The sequence below is a fragment of the Trachurus japonicus genome, chromosome 12 (genome assembly GCF_045865225.1).
Source record: "Trachurus japonicus isolate A0001 chromosome 12, Traja_1.0".
NCBI classification, from domain to species: Eukaryota; Metazoa; Chordata; class Actinopteri; order Carangiformes; family Carangidae; genus Trachurus; species Trachurus japonicus.
In genome coordinates this window covers 13,805,328-13,831,216 of record NC_140918.1, presented here as the reverse complement: position 1 = coordinate 13,831,216, position 25,889 = coordinate 13,805,328, and the positions used below count along the sequence as shown (strand labels likewise).

General features: G+C 39.5%; 1 protein-coding gene across 1 annotated transcript in view; it reads right to left on the bottom strand.

Annotated features, from left to right (window-relative positions):
- The window catches only part of astn2 (astrotactin 2), a 267,819-nt gene that overhangs the window by 120,036 nt on the left and 121,894 nt on the right, over window positions 1–25,889 (bottom strand). The window contains exons 5-7 of the mRNA XM_085793310.1: window positions 11,141–11,248; window positions 8,286–8,432; window positions 2,961–3,128 (exon numbers count right to left, since the gene is read on the bottom strand). Of these exons, the coding sequence (XP_085649436.1) occupies window positions 2,961–3,128; window positions 8,286–8,432; window positions 11,141–11,248 (423 nt within the window). The remainder of the gene's footprint in view (window positions 1–2,960; window positions 3,129–8,285; window positions 8,433–11,140; window positions 11,249–25,889) is intronic.

Here is a 25,889-nt window from a genome sequence, read left to right as displayed (position 1 = left end):
GGGGAAAACAAAGACAGCGGTAGAGGTTCACAGGTCTTTATGAGGTTAGTTATGATGATAGATGGAAAAGTGCTTGCAGCAATCTATTCCTCCTTAGTAGGGTATATAACTATATGAGATAGGATGGATTGACTAATAATGTAACTCATAATAATAAAGTGATAACTTGAGTCACCATGTTATCATTGGTAACATCACTTGCTAAAATAATTTGAATTACAACAATCCTCTATATGCTATTTATTCATCAGTCCATTTAAAGGTATGTATTATTCATTTCTGATGAGCACTGTGTATATATCTCACTGTTAATGCAATATCAGCTCTAACAAAGATTACAAAGATAGGCAGCTAAATCCTAAGTAGTTATCCAGCAATAGGAACAGTTGACTCATGCCAATACACTGACCTCCTTTCCAGCAGTTGAGTCAAGGAGTGAAGGTGAAAGCAGTGAAGATTGATTATCCAGGCACAGCGATGTAGTGATATAGTGGTAGTCAACAGTGGCAGTCAACCAGTGTGACATTGAAGCAGGATGGAGGCACATGATAGAGATGCTACTGAAATGCTGCTACCCACTTGTTATTATAGAGCTTAAAGAAACTTGTCAATGAAAGTGTGTCTGAAGTGTTCATCATGAAAAATGATGCGGCAACAGTTTTAATGTCTAAATGTGTATCTGTTGGGTAAGTTGTGCCAAAGCATAACATAAATGGTGTAATATGTGCAAATGTGTGGAATACAATACGTCTCAATGTCTTATAATGGCAGTAGAAATAAGTTGTTAATGTCACTGCTAAAAGGCTTTGAAAGCCCCAGCGGTAGCACTGGAAAAAGACAATGTGAGACAGCAATGCACAGTGTTCACACACTTAGATGCCATTGTGCCCATTCACTTGTTTGAACAACGGGCAGTAGTACAACCTCTGTATTCCCCTGACATGTATTTTCCTTTTGTACAGCAGTGTAACTTAAATTTAAAATCTCCATCCAAAAACCTACAGACAGCACTAGGACATGTCACCATGTCTGAGGCCAGCTTTTATTAGAATGCTGCAAAATAATCTGTACCCACCAATATTTCCACGACACCAGTAACAGGCACCCAGGTGGGTGGGGTAGGCTATATTTGTATTGCTGCAAAATTTTTATGCACTCCTGACACCTGCTTTATTATGAGGCCTTTTTTTAAGGTTGTGCCATCTAGCATTGTGAAAGCTTTTACTCTTTTGAAACAGCAAAAAATGCACCATGTCCATTTCCAACAACTAATATGAGTTTTAGTTTTGTAAAAAACAAACATTTCTTTGATCATGCAACTTTGAATATTTTCCAAACATCCCACCTCCTAAACTCTCTCGTCAGTATAAAAAAAAAAGCAATACAATAGCTATTCAGTAGAGAGTTTTTTGAGAAGTTTTCAGCTGTCAAACACTTCCATTTTGCTAGTTGCATTGAAACACCACTAGTCCACAGTTTTCGCACCTTTTATTTTCTTTGTGAGAGTGCATCCATGTCAAGGAGGTGATTTCATGCCACCTGTCAGAAGGTAAAATACCCATTTTAACATTGCCTATTGTTGTGGCCATGGTGCTCAAAAGTCTGAATGCATAGAGAGCAGCGCAGCTGTACTTTTCTTCCCCGTGTGATTTACCCTTTAACATTTCACAACCAGTGGTTCCACCTATTGTTGGAACTGCAATAAATGTGCCTGGATGAAAGAGTTTGTCTCAGGTGTGCTGCCTTCAAGAAGCTATGTGTGTGTATGTGTGTATATCATTGTTGGGCTCTATTGTAAGGGTATTATAAAGCATGCTAGAGGACAGTGATGGAAACAGAAGCTCTTTTGTATAACACCTCTAATTTTGTTGCCAGATTGATGTGGTTGCCCTGAGGAGACACAACATACTTACTGATCAAATAATCTTGCTGCTGTAAAGGACAGATGAAAAGGGAAATAAATGGAGAGAGACAAAGAGACAGGGGAAAACACAGGTACTAATAACATGAGAATGCTGAATGCGCTGGCATCTGAATGAGAAAATGATTCCCAAATGAAATTACAACTATTACTGATCTCACAATGCAGGAATGCGCAGTGGCCAGAGCTGGCAAATACACCGGTTACGCACATGTTCAGAATAAACAAACATGTGCATCAAGTCCATCATTGGCATCTTCATGTGCACTGACTGAGTTGAATGTCTGGACCTCTAATACATTATGCATCAGCCCTCAATATGCCCTTGACCGGGGTGACATACATTTCACATACATTACAGATGTAATCCATTCTAATGAGCTTAGACTCTATCTAGTTGGCCACAAAAAATACACGAGGGCGTCACGCCAATGGAGGGGAGATGAATATCACGCTGCAGTCTCAGCCTTTGTTGATACACTTTTAATGTCAGCACAAATACACGCTGAATACAGTCCAAACACACAGCCTCCTTTGGGTGGGCTCCTGACAGCCAATCACTCATAAATACCATCATTTTATTGGTTTTACGGGGCTGCCTCCTGCACCCATTTTATACCCATTTACTCCTGTTAGAGGGAGGAGGGAGCAAAAGGAAGCTAGTGTTGGATTAGTGTGCATTACATAACTAGGATGGCACCCATTAGGAAGGAGAATATAAAATAGATTCATTCATGTGGTTAATTTCATCCTGTACAGTGTAGTAAAATGCTCCGAAAGCTGCAACTATTTTATGTGCTGTATCTGAATATTTAATAATAACTACTTAAGTTGGGAGGGTGTGACTTTGAGACATTAATATAATGACCCCTAAGTTACGCATGTTCCATTTTCTGCTGATGATTTGTTTACCAATTAATAGACAAATTAAGGGAAATACCTACTCAGCAATAAAAAATAAATAAATGTGTGAAGTGGATGAACAAATAGCCCCCAGCATGTGCACGTGTGTGTCTGTGGGCACTGTTTATGCACTAACCTGTTTCCTGGTCACAAATCTGCTCACAGGGCTCAGTCGTCCTCTGGCCACAGTAGTCCCGCACCCACTGTGTGGACGAATTGGTCTGATAGTAGAGGGTCAGCTTGGCTGGGTTTAGCCAATTGGAGACATCCAGGAAGCTCCCCATGCTCACTACAAAACTACTTCCTGAGAAAAGAAAGGAGAAGATAAAATTATTAAATAAATAAATCAATCAAAAAGGTACACAGGGGGTCGATTGTTTGCTTCTTTTAAGAGCTTTCTTCCTGGTTCTATTGCTAAGTCAATTACAAAGTAGCTAATTCCTTTGTTTTCACTGTAATTTTAATTCCCATCCTGACCAGGCTGAATTTAAATGAGAAAATTAAGACCTATAATGTGTGTATTGATGGGATTTCCTTGGTAATTGCAGTAGAGGGGCTAAAAGGGTTTCACAAGTCAATCGGTAAATGCTATGCTCATTGACGCTGATTTACCTTTCTTTCTTACTGCTCCCAGACCAATCGTTAAACTCTGATCACTGAACAAGATTATCCCTAATTGATGCCAATGACTTTTGGTTCCAATGGGAGCTGTGAGGAGATTGTTCCTCGGCTCTCTGGTGAACACAGAGATTCTTACACAGCTAAGGTTTGTGTGTACGCTGCTGGGTCTTGGAAGGTAAATTTGCAGAGCACACATTTCAGCGTCAAAGTGAATTCAGAATGCATTTCAAAAACTATAGGTTAACGCATATCGACGGCGACTGCACAGTTAAAAAAAAAAAAGGTCGGCCCCGTTCCTTTGTTTCATGATGAGAAACCCTGCTACGGTGGTCTCCAGGCTGGTTTTCTGAAGAGAGGATTTGTACAGATGCAAAAGCTTAGACGGTAGCCAGCAATCAAATCTGACTCACAGGAAAAATTACAGGGCTGCAGCCCTGCAGTAAAAGGCACAACTCAGAGAGAAATTTCCCACAAAGAACGCTTTGCTCTTACATTGTGCAACAGAAAAGCAATATCTCAAGCCTCATCTATTCTGTTTTGCTTTTTTCTCTCCTGTAAAACGTTCTAGGTGTTCTACACTCCTAATAGAATACGCTATCATTCGCTTCCTCCTACACACATAAACCACCACCAGCTGCTTCTTTTCACTTGACGGGAAAATGTCACACCAGGATAGTCTGACCCACACAAAACCTTACAAAAAAACACTCATGTGTTGAAAGTTCCATTTCTGGTTGGAGCTGTTCAGCCAGACTGTATAGACCAAAAGCTGGCATGTTGTCTGGCCCTCCAGTTAATACCGCGCTGCTTGTAGTCGTTATTCTGCTCCACCTATAGCATGGGCTGGAAGTTCCAGCTGGGGCACATCTCTCATAGTCAAACACAACTGGTCTTTACATCAGGTCGACAACACAAGTTTGTTTCATTGAAACATAAGGAAACTCCTTGCCGAGTTGGGTCAATAAGCATTTTACTTACCACTGAATCAAAGAGTTATACTCAAATAAAATGTATGAATCCATATTTTCCATTAAAAATAATCAATGAACAATGAGAGATTCTCACTTTTTTTAAGGAAGAGTGGCAGCTGCCATGTTTTAAATTAAAGATTCAGTTTTCAACAAAATGCCAAAAGGCTGAGTTATACATAATTCTCCAGAAAAGGATCCCTAAAAGCATCTCCCAGGTCAGGCTGACAAAAAAAGAGAGCATAACAAGGCTATTTCCTGCAGCACAGCAGTTTAGTGAACAGAACTGGCAGCAGCCCTCATTTGCTGAGAGAGTGGAGAAATCTAATGGCTTCAGCTCTCACAGTGAGGAGGCAATTGTTAGATTATGGGTTGGTTTCTCTGAGACCTGTAAAGAAACCCCTCTTGAGTGGTGCATCGGAACATTGCTGATTGCCGGCAATTTTGCTGTGCATATTGTGAATTGAGTGTAGAGGACTATTTTGTTAGATTAATTCCCCTTTCAACTGTTTTGGGAATGGAGGTGGAATTAAAAAGCATAAAAAAAACAAAACAATGCACATCTGTGTCTGTGTCTGTGACACCTTCTTTGACACGTTATCCTACACTACTGTATATATGCTTTTATTTTGAGAAGATGTTCAGTGGTCTAATGCACATTTTTTTCTTATCTATTCAACTTTCTTATTATATCTTTATCAATTATGCATTTGCCATTACCAATTACTTATTAGAGCCTGGACTGTTATTTCATTGTCATTTGTCATTTGCTTCCTTCATGTGTCTGTTTTCTCTCTTAGGTGACAACATTTTCCTTCCATGACTTGTTATTATTGGCACGTCTGTGAAAAAGCAATGATTTGAAACACTAAAATATAAACCTCCTAAGAATTAATAAAACAAAACAAAACAAAAAAAACTACAGACCTACTTCACCACCAGCATATTAACCTCACTGACCTCTCAGAGATACAGTACATTAACGTTTTGATTTATCATGACATTAGGACAATGTTAGTCCACTGCGACCGAGTTCTTCCTGCTGCATTAGCTTCTGCGTCTAGAGTTTTTGTTTACCATCCCCTGCCACGTCTGTCTACCAGTCACTCCCGTTGAGTTTTCTGCTCATACAGATTCCTGACCTCATCGCCTGTCTGCTCACCAACCTCCTGTCACTCATTATATTTCCACTATATCGAGGCCGGCTCATAGGGAGCGGCTCATGCCTTGTAGCCATAGCGCTCTAGTAGTTGTTATTGCCTCCCTGTTACTGTCCTGACCCAACTTATACTGTACGGGGCTTTGCCAGTTTGGATTTGTTCTGTTTGTTTATCTATTGGATTTGTTTTGTTTGTTTGCTCTGACTGCCTGCCTGCTGCCGACTGTACGCCTGCCAGACTACTGTGTTAAGCCACCTTTTATCGCATCTGCTCTGCCTCAGGTGTCCACTTTTCCGAGTCCCATTCCAGCACACGTCTGGTCCAGAGTTTCCAGAGTCTAAAGGTCTGATTATAGCTTCCTCTGCATACACCTTTCATGTTCAATTCTCACAAGAAAAACATACACATGAACTTTCTATTGTAAGAGCTGTGGAGTTTGGCTTGAGGGCTACTGGGTCATCAAAATTAACATAAACATAAATTCTCTAGTGCTCATAAATTCATTAAATTCCAACTACTGGTTTTTGAAGTCCTGTGTGTAAAGAGCTCGGGTCAAAGGGCAGCTTGAGGCATACCCACACTTTTAAACATAGTCATTGTGCGTAAGTGGAAACTTTGCCTCATTAGTCAGGTTAGAGTGGAGGTCAGGAGGTCACCATAATACCAATCAATAATCATTCTACACAAATTCATTTGAATGTCTCAGCATGCTAATTAGCAGATAAAGCTTTTATGTACTTGTGTGTTATGGACAGAGCAAACTTTCCACTGGAGTCAATACACTCTGTGTATTGATGTTATTGTGGTATGAGAGACTAATTCATCCAAGTGATGCTGATGTAAAGTATAATTTTACTGGTTTGGGTAGAGCTCTTATGTGGAAAATTAACATTACACCCTTCTATTCAACCCACTACTAGTAGGTCCAGACTTGACTTACTTGGCTTCACATTTACCACTTTCCCTCTCTCTCCTCTCTGTGAGCTTTAAATTGCAGTATAGTGCCAATGCATGCGCCCAATTTAACACTGTCCCATAGTCAGAAAGGAATTTAAAACAGATTCAGACGGTACAACTCTCCAAGCAGTTCTGTGTGTGTTCATGCCTATATGCATGATTTATCCAACCTGATTTGCATTTATTTTGAGAATACATTTGTTTACTGCCCCTATGTCAGGATGTGAATGGACAAGAAAAAAACTATTATCTACTAAATTTTGTCATAAATGTTCAAGTCAAGGTTTTATTTACTCAACGTCCTTGATATCGCAGTATAGCTGGTTCGTGTGCCGTGCAGACAGCTTCTTATATGGCGTGAATAAAATAGAAATAAACCTTGGACTAGTCACAGTGAATAGCTGAATAGAACGTTTATGTCATGTGAAGTGAAACCATAAAAGGGGTTAGTATTCCAATCTACAGTATGCAGACACATGTGCCAAAGCCTGCACGCTGAAAGCTCCCAGCACAGAAACAAAGAAAAAAACCCAAACATTTTCAGCACACTGCTCTTCATCACTCTGATGGCTGAAAATGTCACTCAGTTGTTTGTGGTGATAATAAATCATTTTTTTCTCCTATTGGGAGCGTTCAGTGTGTGGGCTTTATTGTCCTGATTTTTGCTCTTTTTTTGTTCCAGCCCCATGCTTTACTTTTTTTTTTTATTGGACGGATATGTGTCTTTTGTACTTTATCATTCGTGCAGAGGGGGCATTGACACTGAAAAGCTTGGAAATTGAAAACCACACATCACGGTTGAAGGGGTAGTGATTTTACTGCAAGCCATTTGTAAATAGAAATAGGGGAAGCATGCCCAGCTGTCCCTGGCCCATTAGCTGTTCCTCCTCACAACAGAAACTATACAAATTAAATAAATATGTTTTTACCAGTCAACAACACCGCGGAGCTGCACAACAGTCATTCCTGTGTTACGCTGCTTGAAGGACGACTGTATCCAATTATGGCAGGAAACAAGCGAATCACAAGTGTACCATATTGGAGAGTGCCTAAACATGCTCCACAAATCTATATCCTCTTTTAACACTAGACTCAACTTTACCACGGGGGTGAGAGCTTTTAGCTGCATTGCCCCCCCTCCCTTCCACGAGACATTTGTAATATTGATTCTCTTCCTACCTTTAATTCCCACCACAAAACACACAAATTCAAACTTGACCCTTATGTTTAACTCCAATACTAGTGACAATGGAAACATGTCAATTCTCAAAAACTACATTTATTCTTATCTATGTTGTATTTTACATCTTGTTTTCTTATGTATTTCTCTGGGTTTTGTAATATGTCCTTGTGTGCTTTAAAAGGCATCTATAAATACAATGTTTGATCATTATTGTAATTAGCATTTTTAATTAAGCTGGGATAGGTACAGTATATCCTACCATAATGTCTTCAGCTGTGTCATCAAAGTGATACCTCACCAAGTTGCATAATTAATTTAGTGAGTTTCTTGACTATGACAACCCCCCTTACTGCAAAGAGTCTCCCTCAACTGGATATAAAAGTTTGTGAGACATGAGAGCTTCTGGGCTTTTCACATCATATAGTTTCAATTAAAATAAGATAGTGGAAAGAAATGGGAGAAAAAAGCAGTTCAGCAAAGAAAGACAGAGATCAGAGAGTAAAAAGTTTTTCTTTTTTGGATATTTGCTTGGCTGAATATCTGCCGAGGTCTGATGAATGTGTTGCACTTACCGTCCGCGACAAAATGCTCAGGCACATGGAGGGTAACCTTGACAGTGAGGGGGCAGGAATCCTGCGTAGCATAGACAATGGCAATGACACATGTGCTGATGGTAATCAACGTCAGGGTGACCTTATTTAGAGGGCTGTGTGGGTGGCCTGGAGGTAGAGAAAGAGAAAAAAAGGTAAAGGTGAGCCAGTTTTACAGAGACACCTTTTGTTTTAATCAGGGCTTTAAACAAATGACTGCATTTGAACATCCTTGACAGAAAGTGACAGCATACTGCTTACTATTAGACACAGAGATACGTAACCCTCACCTGAGACTAAATCACTCATTTTAGCACCATGCTTTGTTGGAAGTACAACCTCAGAGCCCCGCTAAATCCTTGAAAAAACATTTAATTGTCCTGCTGATTTATGAATCTAACCTGGGTTGAAGTTTGGCAGGAGTAAGTAAAAGATGACTTGGAATCCCTCAGCCCAGAATCATTTGTTGGTGTGATATATGATGGTATTGCCACTGACAGGGATATAGATTGGTTGTTTTGGTTGCCCTTTGGCTCTGTCAGGGCTCCCCATTTCCAAGCCAGGATATAAGGAATGAAATTAGCCGCTTAACCTCTGTCTACGGATATTTATCATGGGAGAGGAAGACGGCATGCCGAGAGGAGGCTTACTAGGATGCGAGAGCGATAAGGCGCCGCTTTGGAAACAATGTTCTCACTATATTTTAAATGTAAAAAAATGTTTCTTGTGCTTTTTTTTGTTTATCTAAAGCTTGGAAGATATTTCAGAGTCTGCAGGCTTCAGAAATTGCGCAAATATTTTCAAGGAAGAGAGCTGCATTCCTGAAAAAGTCAATAGAAACAGTGGAGTCTATTTCTGTTTCCCTGTTCTTGGTGTTGGTATGCAAGTGACGGCAAATTTCAGTTATTTCAGTTTTCCAGCCAATGCATGATTTTATGAATTGCCAACAATACACACAAATGGTTGGATTGAACTGAAATAATCATGGAATCATGGAATCATGGAAATGCTAACACTACTAACCCGATACACCTCTACTGTATATCCCCAGCGACAGAAGAGTCCAGGGAAATCTTAACACAGGTTTGAAAATAGTATAGATGCAGTTCAAGGTCAAAAGCAGGGAGATAAAGCTGAGATAATGAATCCATCTGCACCAAATCACACGTCTACACTGTCGCTGCTTTGTGAAAGAACTAGAACAGCAGCTGTGCGCAGCAGCGATAGAAGGGCAGCTAATTCCTTTGGGGTGGTGTCACCGGGATTGTGAAGGGGCCCCTCAATCACTGTAAAAGCCTACTGAGTAGACACAAGCATGTACACTCACGATGGGCAAACACTTACTTTATGGCCACAAACCAAACACCTATAGTCTTGACTTTCACGCACACACTAAGGCACGCTCACTAACAATAGATGTTTAGACAAATGCATGAGTGAATGTAAAGAAACAAGCAAAGTGCACCAGGCAAATTCAAACTAAGTTAGAAAAGTACAAGTTGAAATTTCTTCATCTTTCTTTACATAATTCTCTCTTTCAGTTCTGTAGAAAAGGCCCAGCCTTTTCACCCTGGCTGGAACTTAAACACAGTTCCAACTGGCTTGTGTACCCACAATGCATTTTTCTAAAACAATCCAAGTGACCTCAGTTTAGTTTGGACAAAGACTTTGGAATCCTCAGCCATACACCTAAGCACTTTAAAATCTTTAGAGAAAAATCAGCCATTTAAGCCAGTGTATAATAATTCAAAAGTTAAAATTCTAGTAAAAGATAAACACACTGTTACTTTGTTTGTTGCCCAGGGAATGTAATTCAGAATTTAATTTAGTAAGGCCTGTAGAATCAAGGATTAGAGAGCTGACTCTTTACTTGAACAGCAAACATTTTCCTACACTAAGACTGTGTACAAAGGTTCAATATCCATGCCCGTTTGTTTTCCAAACTGCTTATGCAGCTTTGGGTCTCTGTAGCTGAAAAAATATGAGTGAGGAATAGATGGATGCATTTCAACTTTTTTTTTTGAGAACTCTTGTAGGAAATTGGAAACATTTCAGCTGGACACTGGAATTTCATTCAAGCAGTGAAGTCTATGGGTTGCGAGTTGCGACCCCTTGAAATCCAGTTCAAGGTAGTTGTACCATGAGTATGTGATTACACACCAAAGCAGAGAGGGTTCCCATCACAGTCACACAGCAATGACAAAAACACCACAATGGTTCAATTCCATTCATATTTACACTCCTGTCACTTGGTCAATTTTGGAATGTGCCACCATACTGTGTCAAGTGTCTTAAACTGTCTAATCCTGTAGTAGGTAAAAGGGACAGGACACTATGACTTCATTAATAACAATAATAAGATCTCTGATAATAAAAATCATAAAGGACACACACACTGATTCTCTCTATTTTCACACATACAGTGACGTGAAAAAATGTAGTCTCCACTATCACATATCACACTGTGGGAAGGGGAGTTAAAATCATGCTTCCCATCAAAGTTATTGGACCCAGCTTTGCTCATCACCGAGCCTCCGTTCACCTCAGCTCATATATCTACTTTGAGTGTCACTGAGTTGTGCCGTAGAGCAGCACTTTAAACCCCACCGGGAACATGCATGACTCCTTCCTACTTCCAGCTATGCTGACAATTCCAGAAGTGTCTAGCCTCATTTCACTCAGCTATAGGCCATTATTCCTCGACCGTATTCAGCGAGGGTAAGGGTGGAAATGGTTTGTTTTTCAATATGTTTACTGCATTTTATTTCCTTTCTTTTCCTTGTGGCCCCGCTGTGCATGCCGTAGATGTGTTTACAAAGAAGTGCATTCCTTTTCACCTTTGCCACGCCTTCGTCCTCTGTGCTGCTCTGTGTAAAACTTCATTTGGCTGTCGTCTTCAGGCTCTGACCCTGATTCCCCTTGAGGACCAAACACACCTCCGGTTGCTGGCAGTGGGATGATAAGAGGGAAAGAGTGGAAAGAGATCGAAGGAGAATCAATCAATCAATGGTTTTCACAATTTGGCAAGAATCCAGAGGCTTAGAAAATCTTCATAAAATAGAATACAGAGTAGAGAAATATCTTATTAAATGTTTAACGAGCCTCGACTATGTTCAGAAAAGTTATTCAACACGGCACTGTCATAATCATTGTGATTACAGGACCACCAAAGTACAAAAAGGATTAAGTACACTTCAATTCAAATTCTATTTAAAATCTATTCAGTTCAAATGTTAAACATGCAGCACACTTCATTCATTTCCAGGTTTATTTTCTTTCTCATCTTTATGCATAACATCCTCATCAGTTTATTGTTGCTATGTCATGTTCGCTCATAAATTCAATTTTTCGGGAGATATAAGCAATGACAATGGCAAATTGACCTCAATCAAATCACGTACAAGTATAATTTTTTTGGAATGGAAAATATTTGTCCTTTGAATGACAAGGTATTAACATTAACATCTTAACAGTAAATCAGTATTTTTGTGAATAGTAACGCCGCTGCTTCATATAGACGATTAAAACAGAATTTCATTCAATCAAATCACCACTTCTCAAGAGGTCAATTTTAGGTCCCTTGCAGAACCTTTACTTTAATGTTCATCTTTAGTTAAATTAAACATATAAACACCATCCATTTCCAACACTATGCTGACGATAGTCTGCTTAATAATGGAATGAAATACAGGAATAACAACACACTGGCTGCATATTTTAGCCGTACTTTATCAGATGTTAATTAAATCCTCTGCTCATTTCACCTTGGCCCAAAATTTTGGAAATACAAATGAATTCAGAGGAATAATTTAGCATGTAATTGTCAAGACATTAAGACTGTATAAAGGTAAAGACCTGTTTTGGGTTTGAACAGGGCAGTGGTTGAGGAAAGTAGTGAACCTAACTTTAATGACTCATTTGTCTTGTGTTACCTTGAAAGTAAAAACATTATTATCCTCTCCAACCTTCCCTGCCTTTCGTCCTTTGATCTGTTTTAGCCAGTGGTGGTAATTTGTCCATCATCACCGAGTCTCTGTTGTCTCATTTTTGCTAATCATAATGGGTCACATCCCCAATGTGTTTGGATGAGTGCATGTCTCTGTTGAAGCTGAAGAAGGTTGTGAGTTAAGAGGCTTTGTTTGTGTGGCGACACACACAACAAACAGACATTGCTGCTAACTTCACAGAGGCTGCCACCACGAAGTGATTTTTATCAGGTATTTGGAAAGTGTTAAATCACTGAAGGATATGTGAGCAATTTAAACTTGAGATAAAAGATCCACCCAGGAGTTTATGTTCAATATTTTCATTACTCTAATTCATCAAACAGATTGTTACATGAGAGGGTTTAATCGAAGCCACACCCTAAACAAAATGACTTTATGCTAATGATGTTTAATTTCCTCATGGTTGTACATATGTTTTGCTTGTATAATCCCCAGGATCACAGTGATTATACTTCCTAATCTCACTAAGTGGAAAAGGGATAAAGGACAGAGAGAAAATCAATGCTTTTCTCTTGGCTATGAAGGAGCATCTGAAAAGAAATGCTTCACCTGTCACAGCAAATTACAAATCACAAAACGAGGAAACACGGAAAAAGAAAGCTCACAATGGGGGCCGGTGTTGTGTCAATACCCTGATCCATATGATATGTTATCTTATCTCCTGCAAGGGTTTTACCCCCACAGTGATTGTGATAGAGTCATGGTTACTCTGCTGATTGCTGTCACTTCATGGGAGCTTATGACACATAATTATAAAAATGCAGCATAACTGAGAGGGAGGGATGGGGCTCTGGGCAGAAAAAAACAAAACAAAACAAAAAAGTGTAGGCTACACATCAGGGGGTGAAGTTACAAGGTTACAAAGACCGGGTTTAAAAAGAAACCTCACTCTGCAGTGGGACACATTCACAGCATTCAAGCTGTTGTGTATAAACTACCTAGCAGGAAAGCTCAATCAAAAACTGAGAGGACAATAAAAAAAAAGCCAGATCAAGACACTATTTCAAATAAACAATATATGTCAGAAAACGAAGAGGCACAACAATATAGCAGGCATGTCAAGCTGCTGTGTTCTGGAGCAAATGCAGATAGGAAAGACTTGACAGCTTGAAGTAAGGAAACTAAATACAGGCACATACTGCACATAAGGATCACTGTTTTTATGCACTCTAAAATCTGTTCATTCCTTATTAAAAGTAGTTTATTGGCAGCAATAGCGTGACATTTTTTTCTTCCTTGTTCACTGGACACAGTGATAACTCTTGGGCAAATGCTGAGCAGTGCTGCTGTAGGTGAAATACCCTATTTTACTCACTCCATAAACATTATGTCATATCTCGTGAAAATTTCCCTGCACCATAAAGATTCTAGACGTGATTAAAAGTTCTATTACGCTTGAGTTTAAAAAATAAATAAGTAGAAAGTGCACACAGAAAGTCGCAGCCATTCTTTCGGTCTGGTGCACTTAAACAGGTCGAGAGAGGGGCTGGATTTGGAGTGCGAAAGTCTGGCAGTATTTGGAGAGTGAGACCAAGGCAATGTGGTGTAAAATTGGTTCTGAATTTATGCATCGTGTTAGAACATGCCCAGAGAGCTGCTGGATGGAAACATAGTGAGAGAACTGAGGAAAAAAGTCTGAAACAGAAAGTCCAATAAATGTTTATTAAAAAAAAGGACACTGACAACTTCACAGATCAGCATGTACAGATTGTAGAAAGTAAGTGTTATTTTTTAATCATTTTCTCTCTCACACCAAGAACAGGTTTCTTTACTGATGCACAGGTGTTGTTTTTGAAAACCACCTTGAAACCCCCCAGCACCTGGTAAAGCAATTAATGTCTTAGCATAACGGGATGAAAATCTCTCCAGTGCCAGTGAATGAACTCAAAAACCCTTTGTTGAAATACAGTTATTATGTAGGCTACACTGAGTTTATTGTCTGCAGCTCAATCGTGATCTCACCATTATACGTATAAAGGCAAACATTCTCTCTGCTTTTTTTTCCTCCTCTTTTTTCTCTAATCACTAAATATGTGAATGTGTTTGTAGTTCTCAAGTTCGGGAAGTGTAAAAATGCAAAAATGCTTCGGGTCTGATCCAAAAATTCCAGCTGTGCATATCTCCACTTTGAATGTGGCAGCGAATTAGAAACTCAGAAGAACCATCAACATGCTTCATGCAGTTTCACATTTGATTAGGACCTTGAAAGACAAACAAATCATATTGTGAAAGTAATTAAATTTTCTCTGTCTGGAGATCAATACCTGATTTATCTTACAGAGGGAGGCTGCTGAGATAATCTGTTTCCGTATTCACTCGTACTTAAACTTCTGTAGATAGTGTAGGATGAGGTAATGTGTTGTTTTGTTGGTAACACAGATGATATGATAGAATAATCTTTGAAGATAATAATAATAAGCGTTGTGTTGTTCTAAAAAACGGTGCTTTAAAATGTGAACTATAAACAGCAGCATTAAGACATAAAAGGAAAGTTTAAATAAAAGGATTAAAAAGGTCAATTAAAAGTTTGGTCTGTTTTTGATTGGTCCTGATTTACAGATATAGGGGCTCTGACTTGGTCACCCTTCTGGATAATTCTTCATTTTTGTAAGTGGGAGCATGTGAGGATGTGAAAGGTATCGATAAGATCAACCTGACACCTCAGAGTGTATCTGTTGAGGAGAGGCCAGTATGTATGATCCCTGTAATGAAATTGATGTGTGTGTTAAATCTTCACTTTGGCAAAAAGCACAAATTACATACTTTGACTATGTTCTTCAACCCTAACCCTGCGAGGGGAAAAAAAATCTTGATGAAATGTGTTCTGACCATAATGCCCTTGTCTTGCAAATATGTCCTTCACTCTAAACGTCCTGAGTGCAAAAAAAAGCTTCCCACCAAAATAAAAGCACATTAACATGCAGATGCACACAGGTCAGGCACTATAGGCGCTCTTGACCACACTTCCACGTATGAAAGCATGGTACAAATTAGCCTGCCATTAAATTTGCACTTTGCAACCTGCATTAGGTTTAGTGAAACATGAGCTAATTACAGAACCAGACACTGTGACTTTCACCTCGAGCTGCTTTACAGCAGAGTTATATTTTAGTTATACAGGAGCAGGAGTACAGAAACATCTTGCAAAACATTAACTGAAGTTGTGATACAAAAGCAAAGAAAAGTATTCAGATGATCAAAACATTCTTAAAATAAACTCAAACCTTTCAGTGAGCAGAATGTTGGAGTTGGAATAAATACATGAGCCTCTTAGGTGATGAAAAGCAGAGGGAAAGACGAAAAAAGAAAACGACTGGTTATATAAAGAAACTGCTGCAAAAATGTAAATGAATTATCAAGAGAGAGCAATCGCCACAGTGCATTAGCAGCTCAGTGAACATCAAAATCAATTTCAAGTTAATAACTACAGAGTCAAAACTCTCACAACCCTCTTTGTTTTGTATTAGAAGAAGGTGGGATATCATTTTTTCTTTTCTGTTTGTGAAGCTGCAGTTCTTTATTTTGATTTAATGCAGCATTTTTGTGCTTTTTTTTTTTGACACATCCACCTGTGTCGGCCCGGCACTGACATTTGGACAAAAAAACTAGTCAGGTACATTTTCTCATCACAGCATTCTCACAGCGGCCTTTGCAAATTTGTCCACCTTCATGAGTTGCCTAGAGACGCAGAAACTGTGGGACACACGACGGCAAAACCAGTGGAATATTAAGTCAACAATATATATATATATATATATTTTTTTTTTCCCCCAGCTGTTTGCATGATCCTCCCGCAAATACATATGCATAAAGAATAGAGTAACATTTCATGGATCACACAAAAGGTGAGTTGACAGGCACTGTGTGTGCGTGCGTGTGTGATTTGGATGACAGGTGAATTGTGCTTCCAGGCAAAAGCCCAGGTTTGATAAATAACACACAAGAATTCACCTGAAACAAGGTAAGAAAGTCTTTAGAAATCTGGCCCTGGGTCTTTTTCTATTCCATGGCGTTCTTTCCTTTTTTCACAACATTTCCTCCGCTTTCAGTCCATTTTCTTCTGTCTTGATCTTTCTTTTCTCTCCCTCAGCGATAATACCTTCTAAACCAAGTCCCATAAAAACATCAGCAGCCACAACACTGAGGCTGAACTCCCGCATGTTGGTACCACAAACTGCAATCACTGGGGCAAAGCCATCTCACTTTTACAGTCTCTTTAAAGTCCATTAGATAATTTGTCTGTCAGTCTTCTTTCTCTACAACCATCCACACCAATTTCTCTATTCAAAAAAGAAACCCCCTTTATCTCCCATTAATATAAAACTCTGTAAGTTCATCACCATTATTTTAAACCAATATTTGTGGAAAAATACAATAATTCCCCTATTTAATACATTATTCATTACAGACCCTGACACTAACCTGTATTATCTCCTTCGCTCTGATCAGGCAACAGCACCTGCTGTCACCATTAACACTGTTTTTAAAAAGGTAACAGCAGCATGTGTGTTTCTTTTTTGTTATTTCTCGTGCTATGAAATAATATCTCATCTCATTGTGTTGTGCGGGATACAAATTACATATGCAGACAAAAAAGGGAGGCACAGTGTGATAGACTGTGGCATATCAGTTAGTCACAGAAAGGACTGGATCCAATTCCTACTGTGCTTTAATGTCATTTTAATCCAAATACAAAAAAAGAAAAAAGAAAATTAAGATGAAAAACTTAATAAACAATACAACACAAAGGAAATGATTGCACAACACAATGTTTTGCTATTTTGATGTAAAGTGTGCTGAGTGTTAAACGCTCTTTTAGAAGCCAATCAATAAATAAGATTAGCAGTGCTATATATCCACTAATATTAACAGTAGAATAAGAAGTAGAAATTAGAGAGGAAACATAAATAACAATAAAAGGAGAACAGAGAACAGGAGAAAGAAGAGACCTATTATAAAAAAAAAGCTTTGCAGGCGAAAATGAGAATAAGATGTCAAAATTATGAACTGAAACAGGACTGATGTGGTTTGGTGTCTTGGGATTAAAGGAGAAAGTAAGGCAGACAGCGTGACTAGTGACTGTTGACTGTTAAACAAGGAAAAAAACACGCTCATACACGAGTTAGAGAGAAGAGCAGGTCCGGGAAAGAAAAAAACAGAGGGAATAAGACAATCTTTCAATCTGTCCTTTAATGAGAGCGATTAACAGTTATGGGAAAAGAGGGAGGTGAGGTCATGAGTTCAAGCTGAACAGTAAAAGCTAATCACCTTCTGCATAGAAGGAGGACACGTCACACCCTGCTAGTGCCACGATGTACTGTCCTTTACATCAGAGCTCAGAGCTCGCACTTGAAAATCTGCTGGATTTTAGAGACTGAGGGAGTGAGGACTACTCCAGTGTCCTTCAGTACTCCTCACATTAGTATGGATTTCCTATTATTCTATGAGTATAAATCCTTGTTTCTCCATTTAGGAGCACAATATCCACCCTATGGAGGCTGTTGGTTTCACAAAATAAGTTACTTCCAAGACTGGCTAGGCAATAATCCTTACATAACTCTTTCATGACAACTGGGGGCACAGGGATCGTTGCCATGGTTATATACAACCTAAAGTTTTTAGGGGCAGTAAATCAGGATGCAGACCTTGGAGTGAGGCGCCTTTTCTATGGAAATAACTCTCCATGGTCAGTTGTAGCTATATGTTGGCCCGGGCACTGAATCCAATAAGATCCATCAAGACCTTAACTTTTCTAGCAGGTCACCCTGTAGTGCTGTCTCTGTACATATATTGTTAGAGTTCTGCTTGTTGTAGCTAGACAGTATAGCGCACTCATTACAGCAGAGACTGGAGCATCAGTTGTCGTATGGATTCGTAGATTAACGGGGAAATTAATTAGGAGTCACTTTTCTTCTTCAATACTTTCATGTTTTCTTCAGCAGATTCATCATCAATGAAATAATAACCAGAGGCATGTTTAAAAATATCCTGTGTGTGTTTTGTCTGTCTATATGATACAGATCTCACAGAATGTGTTTCTCAGACAAGTCTGACATCATATTATTACAGCCGGCTGCGCATAATGGTATAGATTATTTCTTTTTTTTTTACCCCCATCATTTGTCACTGCTCATCCGAATGGGAGAAAGCAAATGCAGAATCCTGGAAAAAACATTTTTTTATGTACTGTATACAAACACCTGAGGTGGTTTTCACTGCCAATTAATGTAAAAGGAAAAAATGTGTGTACCAGATTAATGGTTCTCTTTCTTCAAGGCACCCTGGATTTCTGTTTATTTTCATGCATTGGCTAAAGCAGAGCTTTTCAGCTGATCAACAGTTGCTGCCTTCAGGCTCTTGACTGGCTGAACGCACATGATCCAGCTAATCACCTGTGGGTAGAGCAGGGAGAAGAGGGATAACAAGAAAGTCTGTGAACCATTGTACTAGCTCTTGTATATGCGGCAGGAATAGTATAAGTAGAATTTCCTGGTCAAGCTTGTATGAGAATCTTGACTCCAGCTGTCAGAGCCCACCAACCATTGGACATGATACAGTTTTTATACACAGGATAAGCTGCACAAACGAGAAGCCAAACAGTACAGTAACTATTGTATATGGGTGAATTATACCCCGGCTGTCTGTCTGGACGATGAATCTTCAGGAGTGACAGAGTGTATGGTGCAAAGACAGCTGAAATTAATAGTGTATGAATTGTACAATAAATAATATATAGCGAGGTTTGCTACAGAAAAACACCCATTGAGTCAGGGTGCCAGGACACACACGGCTCCTCAAAGACAGATGTTTGTCAGCACTCAAATCTGCATTGCCCATTTTGAAGCAGCCGCCTTATTATTCATGATGCATACAGTACATCATGTGTATCCTAATGTGCGGTGATGAATTCTGGTCACTGGACACACATTATTTTTTAACTGCGACGATCCTGCCTGCAGAACAATATTCATCCTTTCAGAGGTGAGAAAGGTCAAGTGCAGCCGTTTCCAGAACAATACCCGCCGCCGTCATGCCAACTACATGAATCAATAGAGGTGGGTGAAGGTGTGACGCCTGTGAGAGAAAAAGACCTTTTCACAGGGTCAAGGTGCATGTGAAAAAACAAGACAGCATGAGAGGGAAATCGTAAACACAAAGACAGCACCACAGGAGACATGTTCATCTGCTCACGTGTTCATTAAAATTTCACGGGCATGTGTCCAAACTCTCATTTCCTATGCATATGCGAGCCTGCGATGCTGAAGGCTCTCACAGCTTCAGTGTGATCTTAGTGACTCCCGTGACTCTCAGTAAGACAAATTGCCCGGACTCACGGCTGCTAGACTTACGGCTAAACGTCAGCTCGTGTGCTTATATGCTGAACAGCGTCTGCGTCTTTTGTACGTAGATACCCACGCCCGCATGTGCTGCCTTGGGTACGTACATCTGTGACAATGTGTTTGTGAGTAAATTAAGCTGACAGCACCACCAGTCCTCCACATGGCTCAGCAACTGGTAATCATATTAAGGCACAGCTGCATTCAGCAGTCAGGCTTTCTGACGCTGGCAAGCTAAATATTTCCAACTCCGATTCAATAGCGACTGGCATCCACATTCATGCAAAAGTGAGAGTATGCAAATGTTCCATTTATAATGCACGAGACAGCATCCGAGAGGTTGCGAGAGCAAATTCGAGATGTCAAATTCGAGTTGGGTTTGTATTTGCGAGAAAGTTGGCAACTGAAAAACTGACTTAACATTTGGAGCATGATTACAGTTGTTGCCACGTTTGATTTGGATGTACTGTACAGTATGTTGGAATAATTTGAGAAATTGGGCTCTGAGCACAAAAACAAGCGAATGATGCATCGGTCAGTAACAAGGAGTGAGACCTGAGGCGCTCCAGCTGCACCAAACAATAGGGTTCAGTGTACCAGGTGAATCACAGAGGAAATCCGACAGCTAAAACCTGTGATTCACTTTGTACTTTCTCTCTGTCCCGATCTGTCTATTCTATTCAGAACCTGCAAACTGGCGCTGAATGCCCACAGGTCTGTCACTGTGGTCTACCTCTCCTCACCTGTAACTGTCTCTCAGTCACTTCCCTCTCATGCCTCAGACTCCAGCTGCTCTGTTTGCTTTCCCAAATAATCCCAATCAATACTATTTTACTTTGCTGTTGCACATTGCATTTTTAAATGTCCTCTGCAAACACACACACAGACACACACATACACGATAAACAACCCAGGCATGCTGAAAAGTTATTACAGAGGGCATCACAATATAAGCCCGGCTGACACCTTTTACAGCCTAAATTTATGGTTTGCTACCTGTTATATGGGAGAGAAAGGACTTGAAAAGGTGGGAGGCTTAACAAGACACCACTTGGCTCTTGTACTCAAGTGGGCTCAGTATTTGTACACTCATCTCTATATTTTTTATTGCGTCTCTCCTGCGTCGAGAACATACCCGCCAATTTGGAGCTAATAAGGAAATGGTAGAGTGCAGGTCGACCACTCAGGGATTTTAGATATGCAATTGCTTAAAAGGTGTAACGGGCTGTTAAGAGTAATTTCAGATGCAAGTGGCCCCTGGCACCCTGCTGTATGTTGTTTTCTCACTTCTTATCTACCAGCTTGTGCAGTGGTAAAGCCACCAAGGCAGGCGCAGGATGGCAGCCAAAAGAGTGTCCCCTTGCCACTGCTGCAGCCATCCAAAATGGAATAATCAAAGAGGGCAGCTCTGTCCTCACTCACTCGCTTTTTTTTTTTTTTTTTTACTTCCTATTATCCAGTGACAATTCCACATTTAGCTGACATATTATTATACTAAGTTTAAGTGTTTGTCTTTTCATCTGTTTGAGTTTGAGTCTAACAGCATGTCAGTCACTGCAGAGCCATTTACCACCCCTGCAGGGCAGTGAAAACAACACAAGCACTCAGTCTCAGCAGAACATCAACGTTGAAAGGGAGACAGGTCACATTTATAACATCACGAGGTGAGGCTTGATTTTACAATTTGTGAGCATATGCATTATAACTCCAAAATCCCTGGTCTTCAGGCTCTACTTTGCCCCACATATCATACGGCGGTGGAGATAGTGGATGTTGCTTTACGACAGTCTGCCTCACGGGGGGTTAAAAGGTCAGAATAATGTAGCTCCAGTAATGGATAATTCATGCTGTGGCCTGATAAAATAAAATCTTAAAAGCAATCCTAGAATGAAAAAGTAACCACTGCAGGAAGGCTGCTATTAGGATGATACTGGCACTACATCCAACAGCAGATAAAATCCCTCTGGCGACATTATGGATGTCTTTTGAGTGATGTGCAGACAAAAGCAATTCTAACCACAAAGAAGTTTCTAATAAAGCCAGAAAAATTGGGAAAGAGTGTGTGAAAGACTTCCAAATAAGTTCAGGAGGTCAGTACAGTAGCAGCAGAGTTTAAATTACTCTACAATGCAAAAAGTACATTAAAACTTTTATATCAGCTTGTAATTTAAAGATAACATTAAAATTTGATTGCATTTTTTTTAACAAGCAATGGACCTCAACACTGTTTTGACATTATATGTGAATAAATTACATACATTTTTATTTGGTAAATATTAATTAACGATGGTAAAATCCATCAATCCATCAATCAGTCAATCATATCAATTACATCCGGTTTGCCTGTCCACCTGCTGGCTTATACCAACATCCCTTGCTCTTTCTTTTAGTTTTTTTTAGTATGTTTTTATTTGAATTTGTATCATAAGTATTTTACTCTATTTATTGCACCCTGCACTTTCTTTCTCTTTCTTCTCTTGGATTTGTTTGCCTTTGTTACTGGTGTATTGTATATTATATATTTTGTATGGATGTTTTACATGTACATGGCAGCTGTCATAACTCCCTTGCCCAAGACAAATTTCCCCTGGTGGGACAAATAAAGTTTATTTGATTTGATAAAAGCCGCCTTTATCCTCTCAACATGTAGTACCAACACATATAATAAGGAACACACTCGCATCCATCCCCCAATCACCTGCCTCCTGAATAGTAATGTTACTGCTGTAGGCAACATCAAAGAGTATCCCCAGACTCTTGAGTCAAAGTATCAAAGAGTGTGGTTTGGACTAAAAAAAACAGTAACAACCGATCATACTCAAAGGTGGGATGCGAGAAATCGGTCTGAATTTGCCACCAGTAAATTTAAACACTTGAACCTTGCCTGCCTTGGCTGCCTTGCTCGATTTAAAAAAAGAAGAAGAAAACTTGAACACAGACATGAGCAGAATCTGATGTAGCAGAGGCAAACACACACACACACACACGTACACACACTCAGGAACAGTCAGGAATACTGCAGGTGTGTTGTCGGCACCGAGGTGATACCCCAGTAATGTGCATACAGTATGGGTCAGACCAGTGGCCTTATGATATAACAATATTGATCGAAAGTGGCATATTTAAATATATAATTCAGACATATAATAGATATATGATTTAAATATGAAATATTGATATTGTCTTAATTAAAGTCTGCACACATGATAATAAAATAATAGCAGATATTAAACCCTCACAGTCTTTTGCTTTTGCCCTCTCGACTAAGTGTATTGTTCATTTATATGTTGGCAAGTTATTATTACAGACTCCCTTCACCTCCCAACATTCATATTTGAGTGTCATTCATTTGCTAAAAAAAAGACAAAAGACACCAGAAACTGTTCATTTCAAGATATCCCCATAATATGGTTGCCAAGAATTGGCTATGTAGTGAAAATCTGATATCCAGATGGCCCTGATAAACACACACAAAGATACACACAAAGAAAAGAAAGAGACTCAAGTAGAGCCAGTGAGTTCAACTTTATCACAGCGACCTTAAAGCAAGCTGCTCGCTAGGGGTGGGAGAAAAAATCGATTCACATAGATATCGCGATATCTTTTTTGACGATTTTTAAATCGATTTTTTTTTTTTTGAAAAAAATTTTTTTTTTGAATTTTTGAAATTTTTTTTTTTGAAATTTTTTAAATATTGTGCAATGTGTATTTGTTAGCCTCTTTTACATACAGAGAGTACAGGCTTTGAAAAGGGTTTAAGTTCATTTTATAATGGAGTATGTTAATTTATAGGCTCCTACAGTGTTTGTGTGCAGATAAATGTTAAAAATGCGACTAAAAATCGAGAGAATCGGCAATATCGTAGAATCGCAATTTAAATCGAATCGGCATCCAAAAAATCGTAGAAGAATCGAATCGGGAGAAAAGCATATCGTCCCAGCCCTACTGCTCGCAGACAGACAGACAGACAGACAGACAGACAGACAGACAGACAGACAGACAGGAGAAGCATGGCGTGGGGATAACCCCAAATTGCATGGTTGTTTGCTCAATGCCACTTCAGTGTGTCAACACCAGCAGCATTCTCAACCTCTGCTACACTTCCCCTGAATAAACTAATAAATATTGTTCCTCGTCATTAACTGAGTCAAATTACTGCACTCTTCAGTCGAGTTTGGCCGGAGCGCCTGGGAAGGCAGCTTAAGCACAACAGACCGCCTCTGCCCACACAGGCACTAAGCTACTGCTTTAAGAAGAGAAACTAGTGGGCATGTCCACATACACTCGCACAGGCTGAGTTCGACTCAAGTGCACATCCCACTAAGCACCCACTTGTCCTCTTGTGCAGAGGACATATACATTTCAATAATGAGGAGGCTTGGGTGAACATCATGTAATATTTTGGAGCAGGATCACTGTTTGGGATTAGAGAAAATAAGATATATTCTGGTGATAGGGATTTTAATTAGATGTATAAATAGTGAGGAGGAAAATCTGGTTTGAGATGTATCATTACATTATTATGATAGTATTAGGGCTCATTTATAAGACATTTTGCAACTTTATTAATTACAATTAATGAAGCTTAGTGTGTAGAGTAAGATGTCTAGTTATGTTGGATAAGATTGCCAATGAATTGTAGTGTTGTATCTTCCTTAATCTCCTTCGTTAAGCAAATTTATGCCACCCTGAAGCTAGCCCCCGTGTTTATCTATGACTTCTACTGTGTGTTTGTTCTGCTTTATTAGTATTCATTTTGATTTTAATAGAAGAAAAAAGGCAACTTTGAAACCCAATACCACAAAACTGAAAAATCCCTCAAAGCTGTTGTCATCACTAGAAGAGCTAGTGCAGGACACAATGCACATCTGGGTGCTGTAATGTAATGTATTGTAACCCACTGGCTAGACTATTAGCCACAATATGGACGGAGGGAAAGCTGCAAGTGACTTTGGTCAAAATGGACCTACAGATAATTGTTTGATTTCTTTGTGTCATTTTTCCTCTGTCTCTGTTGGTCTGTCACACACAAAGCACATACAAAAACGGAGTTACATTCTGCTCAGACTTGGCAGTAAATCAGCTGTATGGCCTGTTGTAGAGAAGCCCTTGGGCTGCAGACCCACAGCTGTAATCACTGTGTTTTGTCTGCAGTGAAGATTGAGGACTGCTGAAAGTGGAGCTGAACACAGAATGAATTCAAGCACCATGGAACACAAACACACATAGTCTCCCTCTCTCTCTACCGCACACACACACACACACACACACACACACACACACACACACACACACACACAAGACAGCACAGAACCACTTTCATGTGCTACTTCAAAGCATCAATTAAACAGGAGAAAAGCTAGATAATAACCATAAGGTTATCCTCATCGTAACGAGCCAAAGTATTCGTTGTGACACATCAAAACGCTATCACAGCTTCTAGCCAGCACATGGAAATGTATTAACACCACAGCAGGGAGTGGCGTACACAGAGGTGCATGCAAATAAGTGTGTGTGAGTGTGTGGGGGGGAGTTTTTAAGGACAAATCTTAATATTTGACAAAACCACAATGTTTTGTGACTTCAAAGTTTTTTTTGTCTTTTTTTTCTTTTTTCCTAGAATAGTTGCCGGAGCTGAACAATGACGGCTACATATTGAAACTCTGGTTTTACAAACACAGGCATCACCCTGGGTGGCTCTACATGGGCTTTTTTCACAGAATATTACACAATGCATTTTATCTATTTGAAGGTAGGGCAGTTATGCTAAAAGTGGATACTACATCATACACATAATAAACTAATAAATTGGTTTCTTGCCTGTGGACATTTGACACAAATATGCATACAGTGACAATATATATTTTTTATTTCAGTTGTCAAGCATGATTTACCACCACAAAAAAAGTGAAAATTTTTCTCCTGCAAGCTGTTTCTGGTGACAGTTTTAGGGGAGAGAGAGAGCATTTGTTTATTTTTCGCAAAAGCTTGGCTTTGACTGTGGCTGTGACACAAGCAGAAAAACCTCTTAATACCCACAGCAATCTGCAGTGTTTACAGTGAGCATCAATCTAGGAAGTTCTTTCCCCACTTTGGCCCGTAAATGATGCTCAACACCCGGCACCAGGCATAATGTGCGGCAGAGACCAACACTACAGCAAAGTCCATCAGACAAACTGGTGTCTCTTCAGTGTTGATTATAGGCCTGGGAGAGAGGAAAGTACATCTCTTGAGTCAACATA